The sequence below is a fragment of the Xenia sp. Carnegie-2017 genome, unplaced genomic scaffold, assembly GCF_021976095.1.
Source record: "Xenia sp. Carnegie-2017 unplaced genomic scaffold, XeniaSp_v1 HiC_scaffold_23, whole genome shotgun sequence".
NCBI lineage: Eukaryota > Metazoa > Cnidaria > Anthozoa > Malacalcyonacea > Xeniidae > Xenia > Xenia sp. Carnegie-2017.
The window spans coordinates 12,430,366-12,450,038 of NW_025813486.1; the positions used below are offsets into that span (position 1 = coordinate 12,430,366).

The following is a 19,673-nucleotide window of genomic DNA, read 5'->3' on the forward strand; positions in this document are numbered from 1 at the left end:
AGTGCTGCCCGATATAAGTGTTGGTCTAAGATTACAAAATAGTGTTAGTATTTCTTTCTTACAACGTTCGCTCAATTATAATTAAATCGCCGTCTGCTTTTTAGTAATTATCTGTGAAAGTGAAAATAAGATGAATTTAAAAAATTAAAACGAATTTAGAAAATCGTCAAACGAAGCAACGCGTCAAAATAACAAGTTTGTATAATGACTTTGTTCGTGTGAACTCTGAACAAGTCAAAGCGTTACAGCCCGCTCTCGAACGTTAACGTCCCATTGGCGCTGACAACTTTGTGTTAGCTTGTATTACGTATTGTGGTTTTCAAAAATGCAAGAATATGAGACAACTTACGTAACTTAGTTATAAAATCGCTTAACTGCTGTTCAGTTGACGACAGACACACTAGTAAATGATACAATGGAATGGTTGCTTCGGGGATATGACACGTTTCCTGTTTTAACGTTATTCTTTTGCAAATAATCGTATCCCATTCAATTGCACATAAAGTAGAAAGCATGAAAATTCGGATGTAAATGCCGCATTTTTTTAACTGCCGATGTCAGCAAATCTCTGTTCACTATTCCCATCCCGGAAACTTTTTTAAAGTAGTTCAAAAACATCTTCTCTTTTCACTATCCCTTTTTATAATACTTGCGAGTATTGATGCAAAAATAATATGAGTAACTTGTTATAAGGTAATTCCTAATTCTTGCAAATTTGACCACAACATGTCTCAGAGTCCTTCAACCCTTCTCTTCAACTACAACAATACTTAGACATGGTAGAAACTTAAATGTTTAGAAAATATCGCATAAAATTAAATTGGGTTTGCAATATTGTATTTATTATATTCTATGCTAATTGCCTATTCGCACTGTTTCCATGATATTATAAAATGTGACCTCAATAAAAACAAGTGTTCGCTTTTTCACTCCAGGGGACTAAAATTATGCGTAAACACTCTTGCATGCTCTCAAAGTGGTACAATGTTTCTGTAGTCATTTAATTAAAAGCCCAAATATGTAACTGTAACACTTATAAGGAGAATAGAGGAGTTAATTGGAAAGAGCTCTTTGTTCGCTGATCTCTATACAAATGCCGAGATACAGTGTTTCAGAATTACGTCATCGCCAAAAGCTCGTAAGCGGGGGGAATAACAAAGGTTTGTGAGGTTTGGTGACTAGACAAGTTTCGCCATTAGCACTGCGAAATTGAAATGCATTGAGCCATGTAGAGCGCAACGTTTTCATTTCTGTTTGGTGTTTCGTTGGGAATTCTCCTGATTTTATTACTATTGGATTGTAGGCATGGATCAGAATGTTAGCTCTACGAAAAACCTGGTTTATACACAAAGCTTAAGTCATGATCAACTGCAGAACAATCGCGCGGGTAAGAATTTTATATGGTCCTCGATTGACTTTTTAAAGCACATTACAAACAGTATGTATCTATTCACCGTCGGCCTGTTTGTTTCGTATACAGCATTGGCCCGTCGACTTCAATTTCGACGACCAAGACAAGACCTTATTAATCAAGGAATCATGCCAGGTTAGTTCACATAAGTTAATAGATCTTGAGACATTACTAATGTTTAACGGCGACAACCATTTTGGCAGAATCGTGTCTCTGTACTTGATTATTTTGCGTTTATATGTAGCTGTCTCCGCTGCTCCTATTATACTGCAACAAAAGTCAAGACTCGAGAAGGCGAAGGTATGTTGCCAAATCGTTCACACAAGCTTTCCGAGAGCGAACATTTTAATGAAGGAAGTAAATGTTGTGAATAGAAAATACAATTGTGAGATAAGAAAGACGCTTGCTGCAGACCTGTATCTTTCATCGTCTAACGGTTTACTTGCTCGTGATCGCTGTCAAAGGGCTTTTTTATAACATTGTAAGTTTTCCCTTCGATTCTAGAAAATTGACAATTTACAAAGAAAAATTCGAGTTCGCCCGGACAGAAATCAGCTTATTCAAAGGCATATACTTGAAGGTTAGTTATTTAAATTCTCTATTGTTCAGAACAAAGATCTCCAAATGTCCATTTTATATAGTCATCACCCCCTAATGTTGCCCATATTTTGTGATTAGATCGTACGTATGGCAAGTCCGTGTCGCACTATTTCAAGTTTTAGTAAATAGTACTTTTGTGGCTCAAAAGAAAAAATCCCGATCGTTCATAACAAACATTATATTATAACCCGAAATTTATTCAGCTATTTTAATGCATCAAATTCGAATGATGATCTGTAAACAAGGCATTTGTTATGCAAAAGAATTTCCTGACATATCTTTGCTCGATTAAATTGACGCCTGTTTCCATAATTTTTCTCAAACGGCTGTTTCCTATTTCTTTACAGTGCTGTAGAAGTGTAGATTTGATACGCGTCTGTTTATGTTAGGGATTATTTGTACAAACTTTTCAAATGCGATTGACAATTAAATGTAACTATGTCGTTGGAAACTTTGTTGCAAATTATAAACAGGAAAACTTTACCGCCCGCTTTTTTATTGTGGCTGGCTGTATGCATTTTGCTACGTAGACATTGGGGCGAAGAGCTTACGAATTTCCTTTAAGCTATGACTGACAATTTTCATACAAAACTGTGAATTATAGGTATCATGATGACAAATTACGCATGATACAATTGACCATTAAAACATTTTCTTTTCAAGTTTCATTCTTTAGATTAGAGGATGGTATTTTGATATTTGTTAGTTGTTGCTTCTATATTGTTCACATACATTGAGTTAAGTTAGAACATTTCTAACGTATTACATCTGCCTTAATCAGATATTGACATTTCGAATGGCAGGTGAAAAGGAGTTCTTCATTAGGGATCAGAGTCAAATAAATGTACACAAAGTGATAAATTGTCATAATTTCACGCTTTTGTTGACTTTAGGTCCATTTAATAATCTCTGAATAGCTCGGTGCTTTTAACACTTCTTTCCCTTATTGAAATATCTCACAAATATTTTTCATATTTGCCTATGTAAAGGTAGAAACACAAGAATAATGAAATGTTGCAGTCCTAAAAGTAAATAGTCATTTTGTGACATGCACATCATGGTAATTTTTATTCATTAAAAGTTGATCGAAAATGAATTTGAAATGTTTTCATATAAATTTTTATTCTAAATACCATCTGGTTTTAGCTTGAAGTTTAAAAACACGTCATATTATAAGATTATTTATATCAGTGAGGTTTGTGTGGATGGTCAATGGTAATTACACTGTATAAATGTCATTACTAATTTCTATCATAGTTTTAAATTTGTAATCAAATTATATTTTTTCATGTTGAATATTCTTTTCCAGTCAACAATAACCAGAAATAGATTAAAAAAGACACTCCAAAAAACATGTTGTAAATGCAAGATTCAAGTTATGACAACTAGAGACAAGATTTAAAGCAATATTTCAACGTTGTTTCAAAGTCATTATCAAGCTAAGTGCTTGAGTATGAAATTAGCCTGATAATGACTTAGTAATAAAGTCAAAGAATTGCTTTAAATCTTTCTCTTGCTGTTATAACTTGAATCTTGAGTTTACAAGATGATGTTTTTTTGAGTTTGTTTTATCATTTATGTTGAAATTTATTCACCTAAAATATGAGAATTAAATTTCAAAATTATATCACATCATTAGGCTGCTGAGCAATGAAGCTATTTCATGCATTTTGTAAAGCAGTTTAGCTAACATTTCATTTGTATGACGTTTTAGCAAACATATCATTTTGTATGATAGTGTAGCTAACATGACATTTTGTATGATAGTGTAGCTAACATGTCATTTTGTATGATAGTGTAGCTAACATGACATTTTGTATGATAGTGTAGCTAACATGACATTTTGTATGATGGTGTAGCTAACATGACATTTTGTATGATAGTGTAGCTAACATGACATTTTGTATGATAGTGTAGCTAACATGTCATTTTGTATGATAGTGTAGCTAACATGACATTTTGTATGATAGTGTAGCTAACATGACATTTTGTATGACAGTGTAGCTAACATGACATTTTGTATGACAGTGTAGCTAACATGACATTTTGTATGATAGTGTAGCTAACATGACATTTTGTATGATAGTGTAGCTAACATGACATTTTGTATGATGGTGTAGCTAACATGACATTTTGTATGATAGTGTAGCTGACATGACATTTTGTATGATGGTTTAGCTAACATGTCATTTTGTATGATAGTGTAGCTAACATGACATTTTGTATGATAGTGTAGCTAACATGACATTTTGTATGATAGTGTAGCTAACATGACATTTTGTATGATAGTGTAGCTGACATGACATTTTGTATGATGGTTTAGCTAACATGTCATTTTGTATGATAGTGTAGCTAACATGACATTTTGTATGATAGTGTAGCTAACATGACATTTTGTATGATAGTGTAGCTAACATGACATTTTGTATGATAGTGTAGCTGACATGACATTTTGTATGATGGTTTAGCTAACATGTCATTTTGTATGATAGTGTAGCTAACATGACATTTTGTATGATAGTGTAGCTAACATGACATTTTGTATGATAGTGTAGCTAACATGACATTTTGTGTGATAGTGTAGCTAAGATGACATTTTGTATGATGGTTTAGCTAACATGACATTTTGTATGTGATAGTGTAGCTAACATGACATTTTGTATGATGGTATAGCTAACATGACATTTTGTATGACAATTTAGCTAACATGACATTTTGTATGATAGTGTAGCTAACATGACATTTTATATGATGGTGTAGCTAACATGACATTTTGTATGATAGTGTAGCTAACATGACATTTTGTATGATGGTTTAGCTAACATGTCATTTTGTATGATAGTGTAGCTAACATGACATTTTGTATGATAGTGTAGCTAACATGACATTTTGTATGATAGTGTAGCTGACATGACATTTTGTATGATGGTTTAGCTAACATGTCATTTTGTATGATAGTGTAGCTAACATGACATTTTGTATGATAGTGTAGCTAACATGACATTTTGTATGATAGTGTAGCTAACATGACATTTTGTATGATAGTGTAGCTGACATGACATTTTGTATGATGGTTTAGCTAACATGTCATTTTGTATGATAGTGTAGCTAACATGACATTTTGTATGATAGTGTAGCTAACATGACATTTTGTATGATAGTGTAGCTAACATGACATTTTGTATGATAGTGTAGCTGACATGACATTTTGTATGATGGTTTAGCTAACATGTCATTTTGTATGATAGTGTAGCTAACATGACATTTTGTATGATAGTGTAGCTAACATGACATTTTGTATGATAGTGTAGCTAACATGACATTTTGTGTGATAGTGTAGCTAAGATGACATTTTGTATGATGGTTTAGCTAACATGACATTTTGTATGACAGTTTAGCTAACATGACATTTTGTATGATAGTGTAGCTAACATGACATTTTGTATGATGGTATAGCTAACATGACATTTTGTATGACAATTTAGCTAACATGACATTTTGTATGATAGTGTAGCTAACATGACATTTTATATGATGGTGTAGCTAACATGACATTTTGTATGATAGTGTAGCTAACATGACATTTTGTATGATAGTGTAGCTAACATGACATTTTGTATGATGGTGTAGCTAACATGACATTTTGTATGATAGTGTAGCTGACATGACATTTTGTATGATGGTTTAGCTAACATGTCATTTTGTATGATAGTGTAGCTAACATGACATTTTGTATGATAGTGTAGCTAACATGACATTTTGTATGATAGTGTAGCTAACATGACATTTTGTATGATAGTGTAGCTGACATGACATTTTGTATGATGGTTTAGCTAACATGTCATTTTGTATGATAGTGTAGCTAACATGACATTTTGTATGATAGTGTAGCTAACATGACATTTTGTATGATAGTGTAGCTAACATGACATTTTGTATGATAGTGTAGCTGACATGACATTTTGTATGATGGTTTAGCTAACATGTCATTTTGTATGATAGTGTAGCTAACATGACATTTTGTATGATAGTGTAGCTAACATGTTGTATGATAGTGTAGCACATGACATTTTGTGTGATAGTGTAGCTAAGATGACATTTTGTATGATGGTTTAGCTAACATGACATTTTGTATGACAGTTTAGCTAACATGACATTTTGTATGATAGTGTAGCTAACATGACATTTTGTATGATGGTTTAGCTAACATGACATTTTGTATGACAATTTAGCTAACATGACATTTTGTATGATAGTGTAGCTAACATGACATTTTATATGATGGTGTAGCTAACATGACATTTTGTATGATAGTGTAGCTAACGTGACATTTTGTGTGATAGTGTAGCTAAGATGACATTTTGTATGACAGTTTAGCTAACATGACATTTTGTATGATAGTGTAGCTAACATGACATTTTGTATGATGGTTTAGCTAACATGACATTTTGTATGATAGTGTAGCTAACATGACATTTTGTATGACAGTTTAGCTAACATGACATTTTGTATGATAGTGTAGCTAACATGACATTTTATATGATGGTGTAGCTAACATGACATTTTGTATGATAGTGTAGCTAACATGACATTTTGTATGATAGTGTAGCTAACATGTCATTTTGTATGATGGTGTAGCTAACATGACATTTTGTATGATGGTGTAGCTAACATGACATTTTGTATCACAGTTTAGCTAACATGACATTTTGTATGATAGTGTAGCTAACATGACATTTTATATGATGGTGTAGCTAACATGACATTTTGTATCACAGTTTAGCTAACATGACATTTTGTATGATAGTGTAGCTAACATGTCATTTTGTATGATGGTGTAGCTAACATGTCATTTTGTATGATGGTGTAGCTAACATGACATTTTGTATGATAGTGTAGCTAACATGTCATTTTGTATGACAGTTTAGCTAACATGTCATTTTGTATGATGGTGTAGCTAACATGTCTTTTTGTATGATGTTTACATGTGCAATGTGAAAATAATGTAAATGCTAAAGCAAATTTGTTAAATGATGAACTTCAAATTGTTTCAAACTGTCAGAATTATTTAATACTCTAATGAATTTTGCCTTGCTGGGCCATTATGTACAGCACTGTACTAACTTTATGTTTCCAGTGTCAATGCATTGCTTACCAACCACTTTGAATTAGTGTTTTCATTTTTATATCTTGGTTTCTGTCGAGAAGCATGTCTAGAATATACATTCCTTATACATCCATTGCTTCAAATGTCATTTCTCTAGATTCGAATGCAGATCCTTCCATTCAAGTAGCAGCCATTAGCTTGAAGAGGAAGAAGCTTCAAGATAACCTGAATGAGCGTCTACTCATGCGCCCTGGGCCTTTGGAACTTGTCAATAAAAATATACTTCATCCCAATTCAATAGTAGGTCATGCTATAAAAGAAGGTGCTGTGGAATACGCCGATACCAAAGACTCCATACATATTATTAATGCTCTATCTCCACCAGAGTCTTTAAATGATGAGTCTCCCCAGCCATCTCCGGATAACATCAGTCTTGGTTCTCCCTCGTCACCTTTATTTCACCCCGCTTCACACTTCGAGCCACCATTTAAGGCTACACCCCAGCTTGCCACCACCAACCAATCCATGTCAAACAGCATTAAGCCAAAGGACGTAACGAGGCGCAAGAAACAGAACAAGAGTAAATTCAAGAAGTACAAATATCACGAATATCGGCCACCCAACATGGAAGGGAACAGCTCAAAATGTGATAGCAACTCTCTACCAGCCGATTCACCATATGCTCTTCTCTTGGAACAGCAACAAAAGTATTTGCAGCTACAGGTACTCTGCCAGAATTATCCCCAGACTTTTTTGCCGCTACTGCCGACAATGCAGAAATCTGACCAGGTAGAAACCCCCCCGGCCGAAAAACCGATGAAAATTGAGGAGATGAGGGTGATTGACTTGAGGAATGAATTGAAAAGCCGGGGGTTACCCGTATCCGGTTCAAAAAATAACTTGATGGAGAGGTTGAAATCGGCAAATGCTCAAGGTTCGGGAAATTCCTCCAACATTACTAGTTCTGTTACGCAGATAACTCAGACGACACCGGTCCCTGTTGCACCAAGGACGACACTTACACGGTCAACGTCTGTACCAAACGGGGTTTCATTGGTCAATTCGTTGGGTACGGCTAAAATATTAAATGACGCTGAAAAAATGCTGCAAGAACAAAACATAAGCGTTGACGAGATTCAGCAAAAGATTCAGCAATTACAACATCTCAATCTCCAGTTGCAGTTACAACATTTAGATATCAAGAACCAAAAAGGCAAGCCATTACAGCCGACCAGCCAAGCGGCAGTTCTGCCAGCCAGCCAACTGTCAAATTTACCTGCTAACCAAACGGGAAGTTTTTCCCAAGCAAATGGTCAGCGAGAGACAGTGACATCGCAAGAACAAAGTGTTGGAGAAACCATAAAGAAGCACGTGCAACAACTAAAGCATATAAATTCTCCACCTCAGCAACTACAACATCTACAAAACAATGAACAAATACAACAAGTACAGCAACAAGAACTGCAACAACAACAACAGCAACAGTTACAGCAACAACAGCAACAACTTCAACAAAGACAGCAACAATTACAGCAACCGCAACTTAAACAACAGCAACACGTCATTGCTAAGCACGCGCCACTCGAACACAAGAAACAACTACAACAAAGGCAGTTACAGCTGAAACAACTCGAACATCAACAGCAGTATCAGCAACATATAAAACAACAGCAACTTCAGCAACAACAACTGCTACAACTGCAACAACAGCAGCAACAACAACAACGTTTACAGACAAACAATCAGCTGAATCAGCAGCATTTACTCTACAATCATTTGGCGACCTCTCAGGCTTCAATTGACATGAAAACAAAAGTAAGTGAAAATAATGTGGTTACATCACTTCCGCCACCTCAGCAATGTCAAGTGTCGATTTCCGGTACACCATTGCTACACTCCTCGCCATTGGTGTGCAATACCAATTGCAATGGAACCCAATTACAGCAATCTTCGGAAAGTACTGCACCCAATGTGAACTCAGTGCAACTGCACAATGTAATCCATTTCAAACAACCAGGGAAACCAGTCATTTTTTTGCAAAGGCCAAAGCAACAACAACTACGTGCGCAACGGCTGTTTAGCCCTACGGAAAAACAACTTCCGAGCGATCTGAGCAACGATATCTTTTTCCAGCAAATGACTCGGCCAAATTCCCTCTCACTCCACCACAGTGATGTAAATATGGAGCAAGAATCAAACTGGACGTCGTTAATTGAGGGCGAAACTCGATCGTCAAGTAGCTCTCCTACGCCGGTTGAGCGCTCTCCTCCGCCTTATTTTGAAGCGGTTGCAGGCCGGCTAAGTCCCCGATGTTCCAGCAATGGTCCATTTCCTAAACTTCACTCAAGAACGAGCAGTGTCGGTACCTTTTCATCGCTAGGACATCGCAGGTCACTTTCGGTGCCCACTGTCAACAATAGCAGCGGCTTACCTCAAGAAATGCAAAAAGAACAACAAAAGTCCGGCTCTGCTATGTGTCTGGACTTCCCTGAGGCCGAGGAAATGAATAATATTGCGGATAATTATCACGGCATTACGCAGGAATTACAGAAGGTACGCACGAGTCGTGTTTGAAAAAGCACCACTAAACTTACTTGTATTGTATACAACTTTCTGACCGTGCTAAAACCCGTTCTGCAATGGATCGTCTTTTTCCGACGTACATTAATTTTGAATTCGCTTGTATATATAATGCATAGGACATGTTGTTGGAACCCATTCTTTAGTTAGTCTACTTTAAGGGACCTACGTAAATTATAAATGCATATCTTTAGTTTTTTGAACTTTGCTTTTATTTGGGATAGATAGGTTTAGGTTTTTCGAAATTTTTGAAACAAAAATCTAAGAAGTAGGTGAATATCACTTAAATTTGTAATGGGGTAATATACGTATAACTTGCTTCTGAAGAAAATTGTTTTCGCTAAACGATGAAGGTTAATAGGTGTTAGACTTATACAAAAATAAGCTCACTTTCCCTCTATCTTATAATTGATGACGTCACCCAGATTTCCAAAGCCTACGTCATTCATCAACCCTCTTGGAGCCGAACCTTTTGAAAAGTTTGTACGCATTTCGTTTGGCGAATGTTGCCGCAGGGCAACACCGGCCTTTAGAGGGTTAAACCAGCAAGTTTGTGCAGCAGTCAGCATGATTGCTACGTTTTAAAAAAATGAGACAACAGGATTATTTTGTTGGTGTTGATGTGGTTTTGCCGAGAGTTTTTTTTTAATTTATATTTGTCCATTATTGTCAGGCCATGATGATCGAATCCCAGAATAGTCCGGACAATCACAACGCTGATTTGCTTGATATTTTAGGAGGTAAGTGTTACATAAATATCAAACGATGTGGCTAAATTAAATTGACGGGCAGAGTTTCCGGGCGGTTTGTACGGAACTCTAACACTAACCACTCGGCTACACAATACGCGTAGTAACACGAATATCTGCTACGAATGTTAAATACATAAAATTTCTTTATGATATTATGATGTATTGTATATTGTTCAAGAGTTTCTAGTTTTAGATTTTTTAAATTTTTATTCATTTAAGTGCCACTTTCAGCAACAATTTTTAATTGCGATATTGAATTTAAGCGAGATTTTCAACGTATCAGTAAAAAAAATTTTTAAGTTTGTCAAATAGCTGTTTAAGTCTGCAAAAATGCTCCTTTATTGACCTTGTCCGTCGTTAGAAAAGTCTAGAATGACTTACTTTTGTGACGCATGCTAGGGATTCCTCAACACAAGATATGTATACCAACTATCTTGGATGACGTCAGAATTTGGCTTGACGCAGACTTTATGTCACGACGTAGAAGATCCATTGAAAAGTAACTTTAAACCGCCATAAGCAGAAGGCCATTTGACCAAATAAAAAATTCTTTCACCGATCCGTTCGTCTTTGCATCTAGTTTTTATATCGCGAATAAAGGTGTTTGCTGTTAGTGCACTTTTTGCGTATCTTGCTGGGCAAACCTTTCTTTCAGTTTTGTTTTGCAGTGTAAAAGGGGAAAGGTGTATTATTATATTGTTTTGGTGTTTTATCTATTTAAAAATTTTCATCGCTTTTCAGAATAAATTCAGTACGTCGTGATACCAAAAAAGAGTGTCCGCTTAAGCCTAGTTCCCATGTAGTTGTAATTGTTGTAATTCTATCGGCGATGAAGGTCTACAACTATATGGGAACACGGGTTGTAATTGTTGTAATTTAATCGAAGACAAATCGGGAGCTGTTGTAAAAGTTGAATGCGGTTCAACTTCTATAACCATTACAACACTTGCCGACATAAGAAATTCACATGGGCACGCTCATCAGCGATAGCATTTTATCTTTTCTTTCGATTTCTTACGCAATTGTGGCATGAAAGAACAAACATTCTTTGATACACGATCAAAATCCTTTCACCTAACCTCGTCAATGAGAAAGCTTGCCACATAAACCTAACGCAAATATATTTTATCGGCGATGAGAAGCCGCACGTGATTTTAGCTTTAGGGTGCATGTATGTTCTCAATTACAACAATTACAACTATATTGGAACGTGTGGTGTTGTAATTTGGTCGGTTAGTGTCGATGATGAAACTACAACAATTACAACAATGGGAACTAGGCTTCACGCAAGGTTTTACTGTACTAAGCAAGGTCACCTGCTCTTCTGCAGAAAAAGACTAAACAATATGATAAACATAATTCACAAAGCAAAAAAGAGTGTCATTCTTTCTCTAAAGTTTATTTCAAAGAGCTTCTCACCAAATAATACCAAACCGTGATCTTACAATTGTGATTTTGATAATAGAAAAGTTATCTTTTAATCAGCTAGTGTTATATTTTGAGATATTTCTCGATCGTATTGGTTGACTGATTGGTTGACTGCCGTGAAATTTATATGTAATTGCCCTGTAATAGAGTATAGCTGCTTTGTAAATGCTGTAACCTGATTGGCTGAAAAGCGTTGATTACGCTGCAGTCTTTAAAAAAACTCACGAGTGCATGTTTAACCGTGATTGGACTCGAAACTATACTATTACTAAGCCCTTAATAACCGGGCTCGAGGTCTTTACGGAGAAATAACGGACCGATGTTTTTTTTTGTACAGACCGAGCCGTAGGGCGAAGCTTGTACAAAAAGACACAGAGGTCCGATATTTCTCAGTAAAGACCGAGAAAGCGAGGTTATTAAAAGGATTATTATATGGCATTATTTGACCTGAAACGAAGCTTGCTTTGTTTCTCGTCCTTGCTGTTTTTACGGGTTAGCTTTCACTTCACTAGTTGTCGTCCATAAAAAATAAATCGTTTCAAATTGTATCGTCTGGATGGTTATTGTTTTCCAAGTGTTTTTTCTTCGAATCACATTCGTAAATGGTTTTTTGTTTCGTTTATTTTGCGTTTTGCTGTTTGCATAACGAAGTTTGTTTCCATTTGACTGTAAAACTACGCGTTTTGGACCGTGGTCGATTACGGCGAAATAATGGACCGGTAATAATGTTTCTGAGCCAAAAATGTTTCAGAAAGCTTCGTAATGCGGCTTAAATATTAAAAACATTCCCCCGAAAACAGTACTTGCTCCTTTGTTTTTATTCTTTGCATTCTTTTGTAATTCTTGAATTTCAAACGATTGCGATTGTGGAAATCTTTGTTTACTTACAACTGCCGCCATGTTTTTTTAAATTAAAAAGAAGTTTGTTTGGCTTTCATTTTACTCGTAACTATACTACTAGCTATACTAATTTGCGCGCTTCTCATTTCCAGTTGATACACGAATTTCATCAAGTGCAACTGCTGGTGATGGACTTACATCCAGTATTTCAAATGGTTATTCTCAGTCATCGTTACCAGTTTCCTCTTCTAGTGTTGAGGCATCAACGTCGTTTACCCATCCCAATTCCCCCAAGCTACTCAAATCACCTACGACAAGTCTGCCGTCTTACCAAGAAGCCGTGCAGAATACAATTTGTGCTTCGTCCCCCGCGGCGGTAAACTTTAATTCAAGCGAACTGTTAAGTGAAATGCATGAGCACAGTGCCCCTTTGAATATTGTCCATTCGCAACCGAAAATGTCCTCCCAAAATATGGACGGCTGCCTGTTAGCAAGTTGCAATTCTCCGATGCGCGTTGATGAAGACGACGTTGACCTAAGGAACGTATTGTACGCGAACGGATACCGAAGAGACAGCTTCGACAACCTTCGGACGCACACTATGCATAATACTTCAATTTATCACGTCAATCCATGTGACATATTTGGTAACCCTACTGATGGTGGTTTGATTAAACAAGGAGAGGCAGGTCTAGCGTTTATAGATGTGGATACGGGAAATTCTGAGTTTCCTGAATCTATGGACTTAGGGGAACAATGATTCGGGGATATCTGTCAATGTTATATCAGGTATAACGTTCAGCCATTGACAGTTACATAACTATATGTATGATGACAATCCCATCATCATTAGAGCGTCGAAGTAGCGTGGACGTACACAGAGCTTGTAAAACAAGGCCGATCATTAACCAATGTCCAGTTTTTTCATGTGGTGAATTTTACGCGCTTGCAGTAAAATACATTTTGGATTGGCTGGCAGTAGCCTGACGTCATCGGTAGAGAAAAAATGACGTGCTGTACATTAATGATCATTTCACGACCAAGAAATTATCTGAAACCTTTACTGCAAATGGTGTTTTCGAACTGAAAATTTCTAGTTTTTGCTTGATACCAGTGTCAGAACACTTGGCAAACATATCTTTAAAAATGCCAATTGAGATTTATTTTCATACAACAGCCTAAACATGTTATTGACATTTTTCTTATGCAGCGCGTATTTAAAGTTCACCATATGTAAAAAACCTGGTTTACCTCATACAGAGAAGACGTTTGATTAGTTTATATGCATGAAGTGGGGAGATGAGGGTCGGAATCGCTTACTCTCATTCCGCAGTCACATGTATAACCTGACCGAAAAATTCATGAAGGGCTAGACGAATGTACGAGCGTACTTGCCTGGCAGCAACATGGCGGCTGGTTACGTCAATGTTCTTTGTCATTTTCGCCGCCCATTAGTTTCTTCACCCACTGTGTGTTGTAGATACAGATGTGGACATATATGGTCACGAGCAGGCCGAATTAGTCTGACATAATTATATGATGTGTCGGACAGTTATTTTCTATGGAGCAGGGGGGGCGGAGGGTTCTATGTACATGTAACAAATATCAAACCCAGTCGAATGTATTGTTTGTGAAAGTAATGAATGTAAAGTTTTTGAAAGCTTACATATTTCGATGACATATGTGAAAGAATCAAGATTAGTAATTTATGCCGCCTGCTTAATAGAGTGAGCTCAAATGGCCGGCCGTCAAAGATCTTCCGAAACTGCTGTTTTTAAGTGCTTGATATTGCTCGGAGAACTAATTCTTTGGCATCTTATGTGCTTTTCTTTTGAACGTAAGTGCGCGGTTTTTCTGTTATTCATTTTTTTTTACTTTGAAAATTTTAAAATGAAGCAGCTAACTGTACCAAGGCGGAGAATTATTTTGATTGTAGGAAGATCTTTGAATCGGTTTCGCATGTTATTGTTGCTGGCGGTAAAATTATAAGATTTTGTCAAGATTTCTGACTGTCACCGTGTTTTAAAAATCACTTTTTATCGCGGCTTGAAGCCGGTAACAAAGTATTGAGTACTTTAAAATTGTAAATAGTTATTTTCGCTATCGTGTAAAGAAATTAAATTTTGACATGCGCACATTTGCGCGGTACAGAAAGTGTTCATTCTGTTGAAGATACATAACGGAAACTTCGTAAGAAGTACACAATAAACAGCAGCATCTTATAACCAGGCCACGTTATTTGCATTTAAATTCTGATTGTGCATCGCATTGGAATATCAAATTTATTAAAATTAATGTCGCTCTTGTAGCACTGCGAGTGTGTGGATACTTTGTGTGGTCCCCTCAAAGGCTCAAACATCTTCACTGTTTTAGCGCACACTCTGGACGTTTTTTCATTGAATACAATGTACAAAGTTTACTTGCAATCATGACCTACAAAATTACAAGGTGTACTAGAGCTACAAGTTCAAATAAACTAATTAATCTATAAAAAAAACACCCATAACTTGATTTACTATGTGAATTATTTCGTGACAAATATTATACAACCATTGATTTAGAACACAATCTCCTAGATTTCTAACTACCATGTCAAGGTGAGGCAAGGACGCCATCTTGAAAGGTGGCAAAAAAGCAAAACTCAAATTGAAAAATAAGTTAAAACACAGTTTAAATAACCCATCCTATCAAATGCGACTTTATATCAACTCAATACAAGCAGATATTATTTGTAAATACGGTTAGTTTTGCCACCTTTCAGGATGGCGGCTTGCCTCACTCATTACATTACAATTTTGGCGTAGTCAGATATTTAGTAGATTGTACGGTGGCCGGTACGGGTCACCAGAAAAATAATTTAAAAACATAACAAACAATAAGAAAACATCACTCAAAATCATACTACACATTTCAAAATACTCACTACACATTTCAAAATACTCGCTACACATTTCAAAATACTCACTACACATTTCAAAATACTCACTACACATTTCAAAATACTCCCTACACATCTCAAAATTTCACTACACATTTCAAAATACTCACGACACATTTGTCCCAGTCTTACCCTGGTCTGGCCTGGCCACGGTCGGCATTAGTTTCCATATACGAAATTGACGTAATGTCAGAAAGCTGATATAAATATACGCTTCCGATATTACTAACAGTTCAGTACGCGTTAGGATATTTTGATGCTATTGTGGCGATATGCTGTCTATATGGAATTCCACACATAGACAAACATATCGCCACAATAGCATCAAAATATGCGATACGCGTACATGAACTATTAGTAATATTTCTTCCAGGGATTTCTTGGTGTTGGTTAGACAACACAACATGAGTGGTCAATCTACAGATTGCATATAATTGTATTTGTATTGGTGATATTCGACAGTCATTAGTTTAACTAATGCACTTATTGACGTGACTGGTATTGAAGCTCTAAATTTACTGCTTTTACTCGAAGTTACCGAACTTTTCATTTTCTTTGGCGTTTCTTGTGCAACAAGTTATAGCGCTATGCGCAAATTTCTTCTTTGGTTTCCTTGTTATTTTTGTAACGCATCACACAAGTACGTACGCGACATAGCGAATGCAAATTCATGCATATACTCAAATTTTTGCTATTAAAGTACGGACATGTATCGAAAGTCACTGCAAATACATTTGCTTGCGATATGTAGATCGTCTACTAATGTTGTGCCCGACCTAGTCCAGCAGAACCCAGGAAGAATTTCTAATTAGAGTTCAGCCAATATTTTCATGTTTTATCCCAATGTCCCAATTTGTTTGTCTTGTGAAATGCGGAATTATATATTTAATTGCTTACTTTATGATGTCACGTCAGTTTCGTAGAGGAAACTAGTGACGACCATGGGCAGGCCAGACCAGGATAAGACTGAGACGAATATGTAGCGAGTATTTTGAAATGTGTAGTGAGTATTTTGAAATGTGTAGTGAGTATTTTGAAATGTGTAGAGAGTATTTTGAAATGTGTAGTGAGCATTTTGAAATTTGTAGTATGATTTTGAGTTATGTTTTCTTATTGTTTGTTATATTTTTTAAATTATTTTCTGGTGTGTATTAAGACTTATGATTTACAACCAGACAAAATCTGTGCAAAATTCGCCATTGTTGCCGAGTAAGTTGGTCATGACTCCAGAACTTCAACATAGATCAGAAATTATTGTTGTATATCGCTGTATAAACTTTATTTTTAAATACGCTTAAAGTTGACACAAAGTGTAAATGAAAGTTTCATTTTGATAAGCAGTGTGAATGCTGTAAAGCTTTTTTAAGTTCTATGAAGAGGGTGATTTCTTTGAACATTATTTTCCAAACTCAAAACTTTTAAAAAATGACGTCAAAAGTACTTTGTCCGTAGTTGCGCGTCGATCCCATTCCACTTCGGACAAAACGTCGCGGACGGTGGTTATCATGTGAGCTAAAGTCAGTGGCTTCTCAGCACTAAAAAATATCTTTTAAAAATGAGAAACTTCACAAAAATGAACGAAAGGAAAAAAATTACTAATTCTGCTTAACCAAAATGATCAGAAACGTGTCATTGAACTGAATAAGGACTTAATGAATAACAGGGAAGAACTAGCGTTAAGTAAAATGAAATACACAACAGCTCTTTGATTGGTAGGATTATATTCTTTAGAAATTCGCAACCAATGGTTGTGGTATAAAGATATTTTGAATTTGAAATTAGCGGTGATGTATATTTTGACAAATCCTTGATTCCCAACGCTCGTCCCTACTTTTGAATAATCTGCTGGATCTGCTAAAACTTCCCTATAGGCCGTGGACTAATGTGCTCAAAAACACAACTTTCGCTGCACACCGACACAACTAATAATTTCTTTCATGATGTTATGGGGAAAATGCAAAAGCAATTCAAGTAATCAATGCGTCCCCAAGCGATAAGTGTGCACAATAAGCAGAAACTTATCAAAACCAAAAAGTTCAAATTCCAAAAATTTTCAGTACTATTCAATAGACTAGTATGAAATGAGTAAAAAAGTATATTAAACCGTTTACTTTCAATAACTTGTTTATGAAGAATCAACAAATGCTTTTACCTTTTATTACAATGATGCTGACTCAGCATTTTAAGTTTTTGTCTTATACCACAGACAAACATGCAAACTCACACGATTTTATCGGCTGTCGCCTAAATCTTAAAAAAATCATCTGAGCACCAGAATTTCAATCACTTTCACCCATTTTTAATTTTTTTTCTAACTTGTGTTTAGTAAAATAATTTTGAACAAATCAAGACTAATTAAGTGAGTGTTTAATAGAAAATTGTATTCACCAACATATTGACGAACAAAATAACTCGATGGAAGAAAACTCTGAAGTGGATTTTCGTTTATAATGAGAAAGTGTGAGAAAAATTCACATTGACTTATAAAATGCTTAATATTTGTTGATAATACTTAGTCCGATCTGATTCTTTCAAAACTATTTCACTATTTATATGTCAATAAAGAAGGCGAAAATGATCGAAAATCTGGTGTTCTGAAGATTTTTTTAAGATATAGGTGAAAGCCGATAAAAACGGGCCAGTTGGCAGGTCTGCCTGCTGTAGTATAAGACAAGAACTTAAAATGCTAAGTCAGCATCATCGTAAAAATACATTCGTTGATGCTTCATAAACAAGTGAGTGAAAGTAAACGGTGTAATATATTTTTTACTCATTTCATACTAGTACTTCGAATGGTACTGAGAATTTTTGGAATTTGCAAATTTTTTGGTTTTGATAACTATTTATGGCGTCATCGTGAATAAAACGTAAATTTCTGGACATCAGTACAATACTTACTAGCACTAGCACTTGCAAGAAAAAGAAAACTTTTTTCGTTCTTGTGTGGAAAATGGAAAAGAAGAAACAGTCTTTTGCTGCTTTGATAGGGCCATTGAGTTCTATAATAACTGGAGGGGCTAAGTGGACTTTGGACGAGGCTGTCAAAAACATGGATGCTAAGCATTAAATTATAAATATACTGGAATTATAACACCATTAAAAATGCCCTGTGATTGGATGAAGCCAACATATATCTAAATTTAGCTTCCCCACCGGAAATAATGCATTTTTTCTTGGCGATAAATGTTTGTTTTTACTTTTGGCAGCGGGAATTCCGTCAAAAACATTTATTTATTGTCGTTTTTTTGACAATTTTTCTGCATTGTACCATGCTTAGCTTATACCTAGCGAGATTTCTACTTGGAAAAACGTAATTGACAAGAATCGAGGGTGATCCGACAAACTACAACAAGACGGAAAATGCGAAAAGATAGATAAAAACATTTTATTTGAATATTTCAGTATTATGCACATCTTTTATATAAATGCGTCTTTTACGTGCATCATTGATGTCTTTTTGCGTTTAAAAATGTTCATTGTGTCTTTTTATTAGAAAATATATATTTTAGTTTCCCACTGTTTACTTCATTTTTTGTTTTATATTAAAATGTTGCGCATCCAGCTTATTCGTGTTGTGCTTATTTTCTTTTCATTTTTATTGGGGTTTTTTACACACAACATACAAAAATAGGCTTACTATAACTTATCTACATGGACTTGATTATTATTGTATGAACAGCATTAGATGTTGGATACTCAGATGAAAAAATCCACTGGCAACTGCCTCTGAAATTTATTATTGAGGTGAAAAATGTAATAATCATTCAAATTGAGCACTTACATTGCAAATATAGGAAAGACAAAACAAAGAGAAAAAGAAAAGTAGAAGTATTAAAACCTTTTCAAGCACATGTGTTTTGATGATTATTTGCATTTTGCCATGAATACAACAAAATCAAAATGTGGTACAACTTCTCAAGTATTTTAATGCAGTTCCATTTCAGAACATCACAAAAGGTCACTAGGAATTTGTATACAATACTATTTGTTTTCATGTATCAAACTGATGCAAAAGTG

The 19,673-nt window shown here is 35.5% G+C and overlaps 1 protein-coding gene across 1 annotated transcript; it reads left to right on the forward strand.

The window, feature by feature from the left end:
• The first annotated feature begins 1,176 nt into the window (after positions 1 to 1,176).
• Positions 1,177 to 14,866, forward strand: LOC124448008 (myocardin-related transcription factor B-like). The gene is made up of 7 exons (XM_046999017.1): positions 1,177 to 1,387; positions 1,481 to 1,546; positions 1,656 to 1,711; positions 1,916 to 1,991; positions 7,276 to 9,671; positions 10,372 to 10,438; positions 12,871 to 14,866. Exons 1-7 carry the CDS (start codon positions 1,306 to 1,308, stop codon positions 13,476 to 13,478), a joined length of 3,351 nt encoding a protein of 1,116 aa, XP_046854973.1. The 5' UTR covers positions 1,177 to 1,305; the 3' UTR covers positions 13,479 to 14,866.
• Positions 14,867 to 19,673: the final 4,807 nt, after the last annotated feature.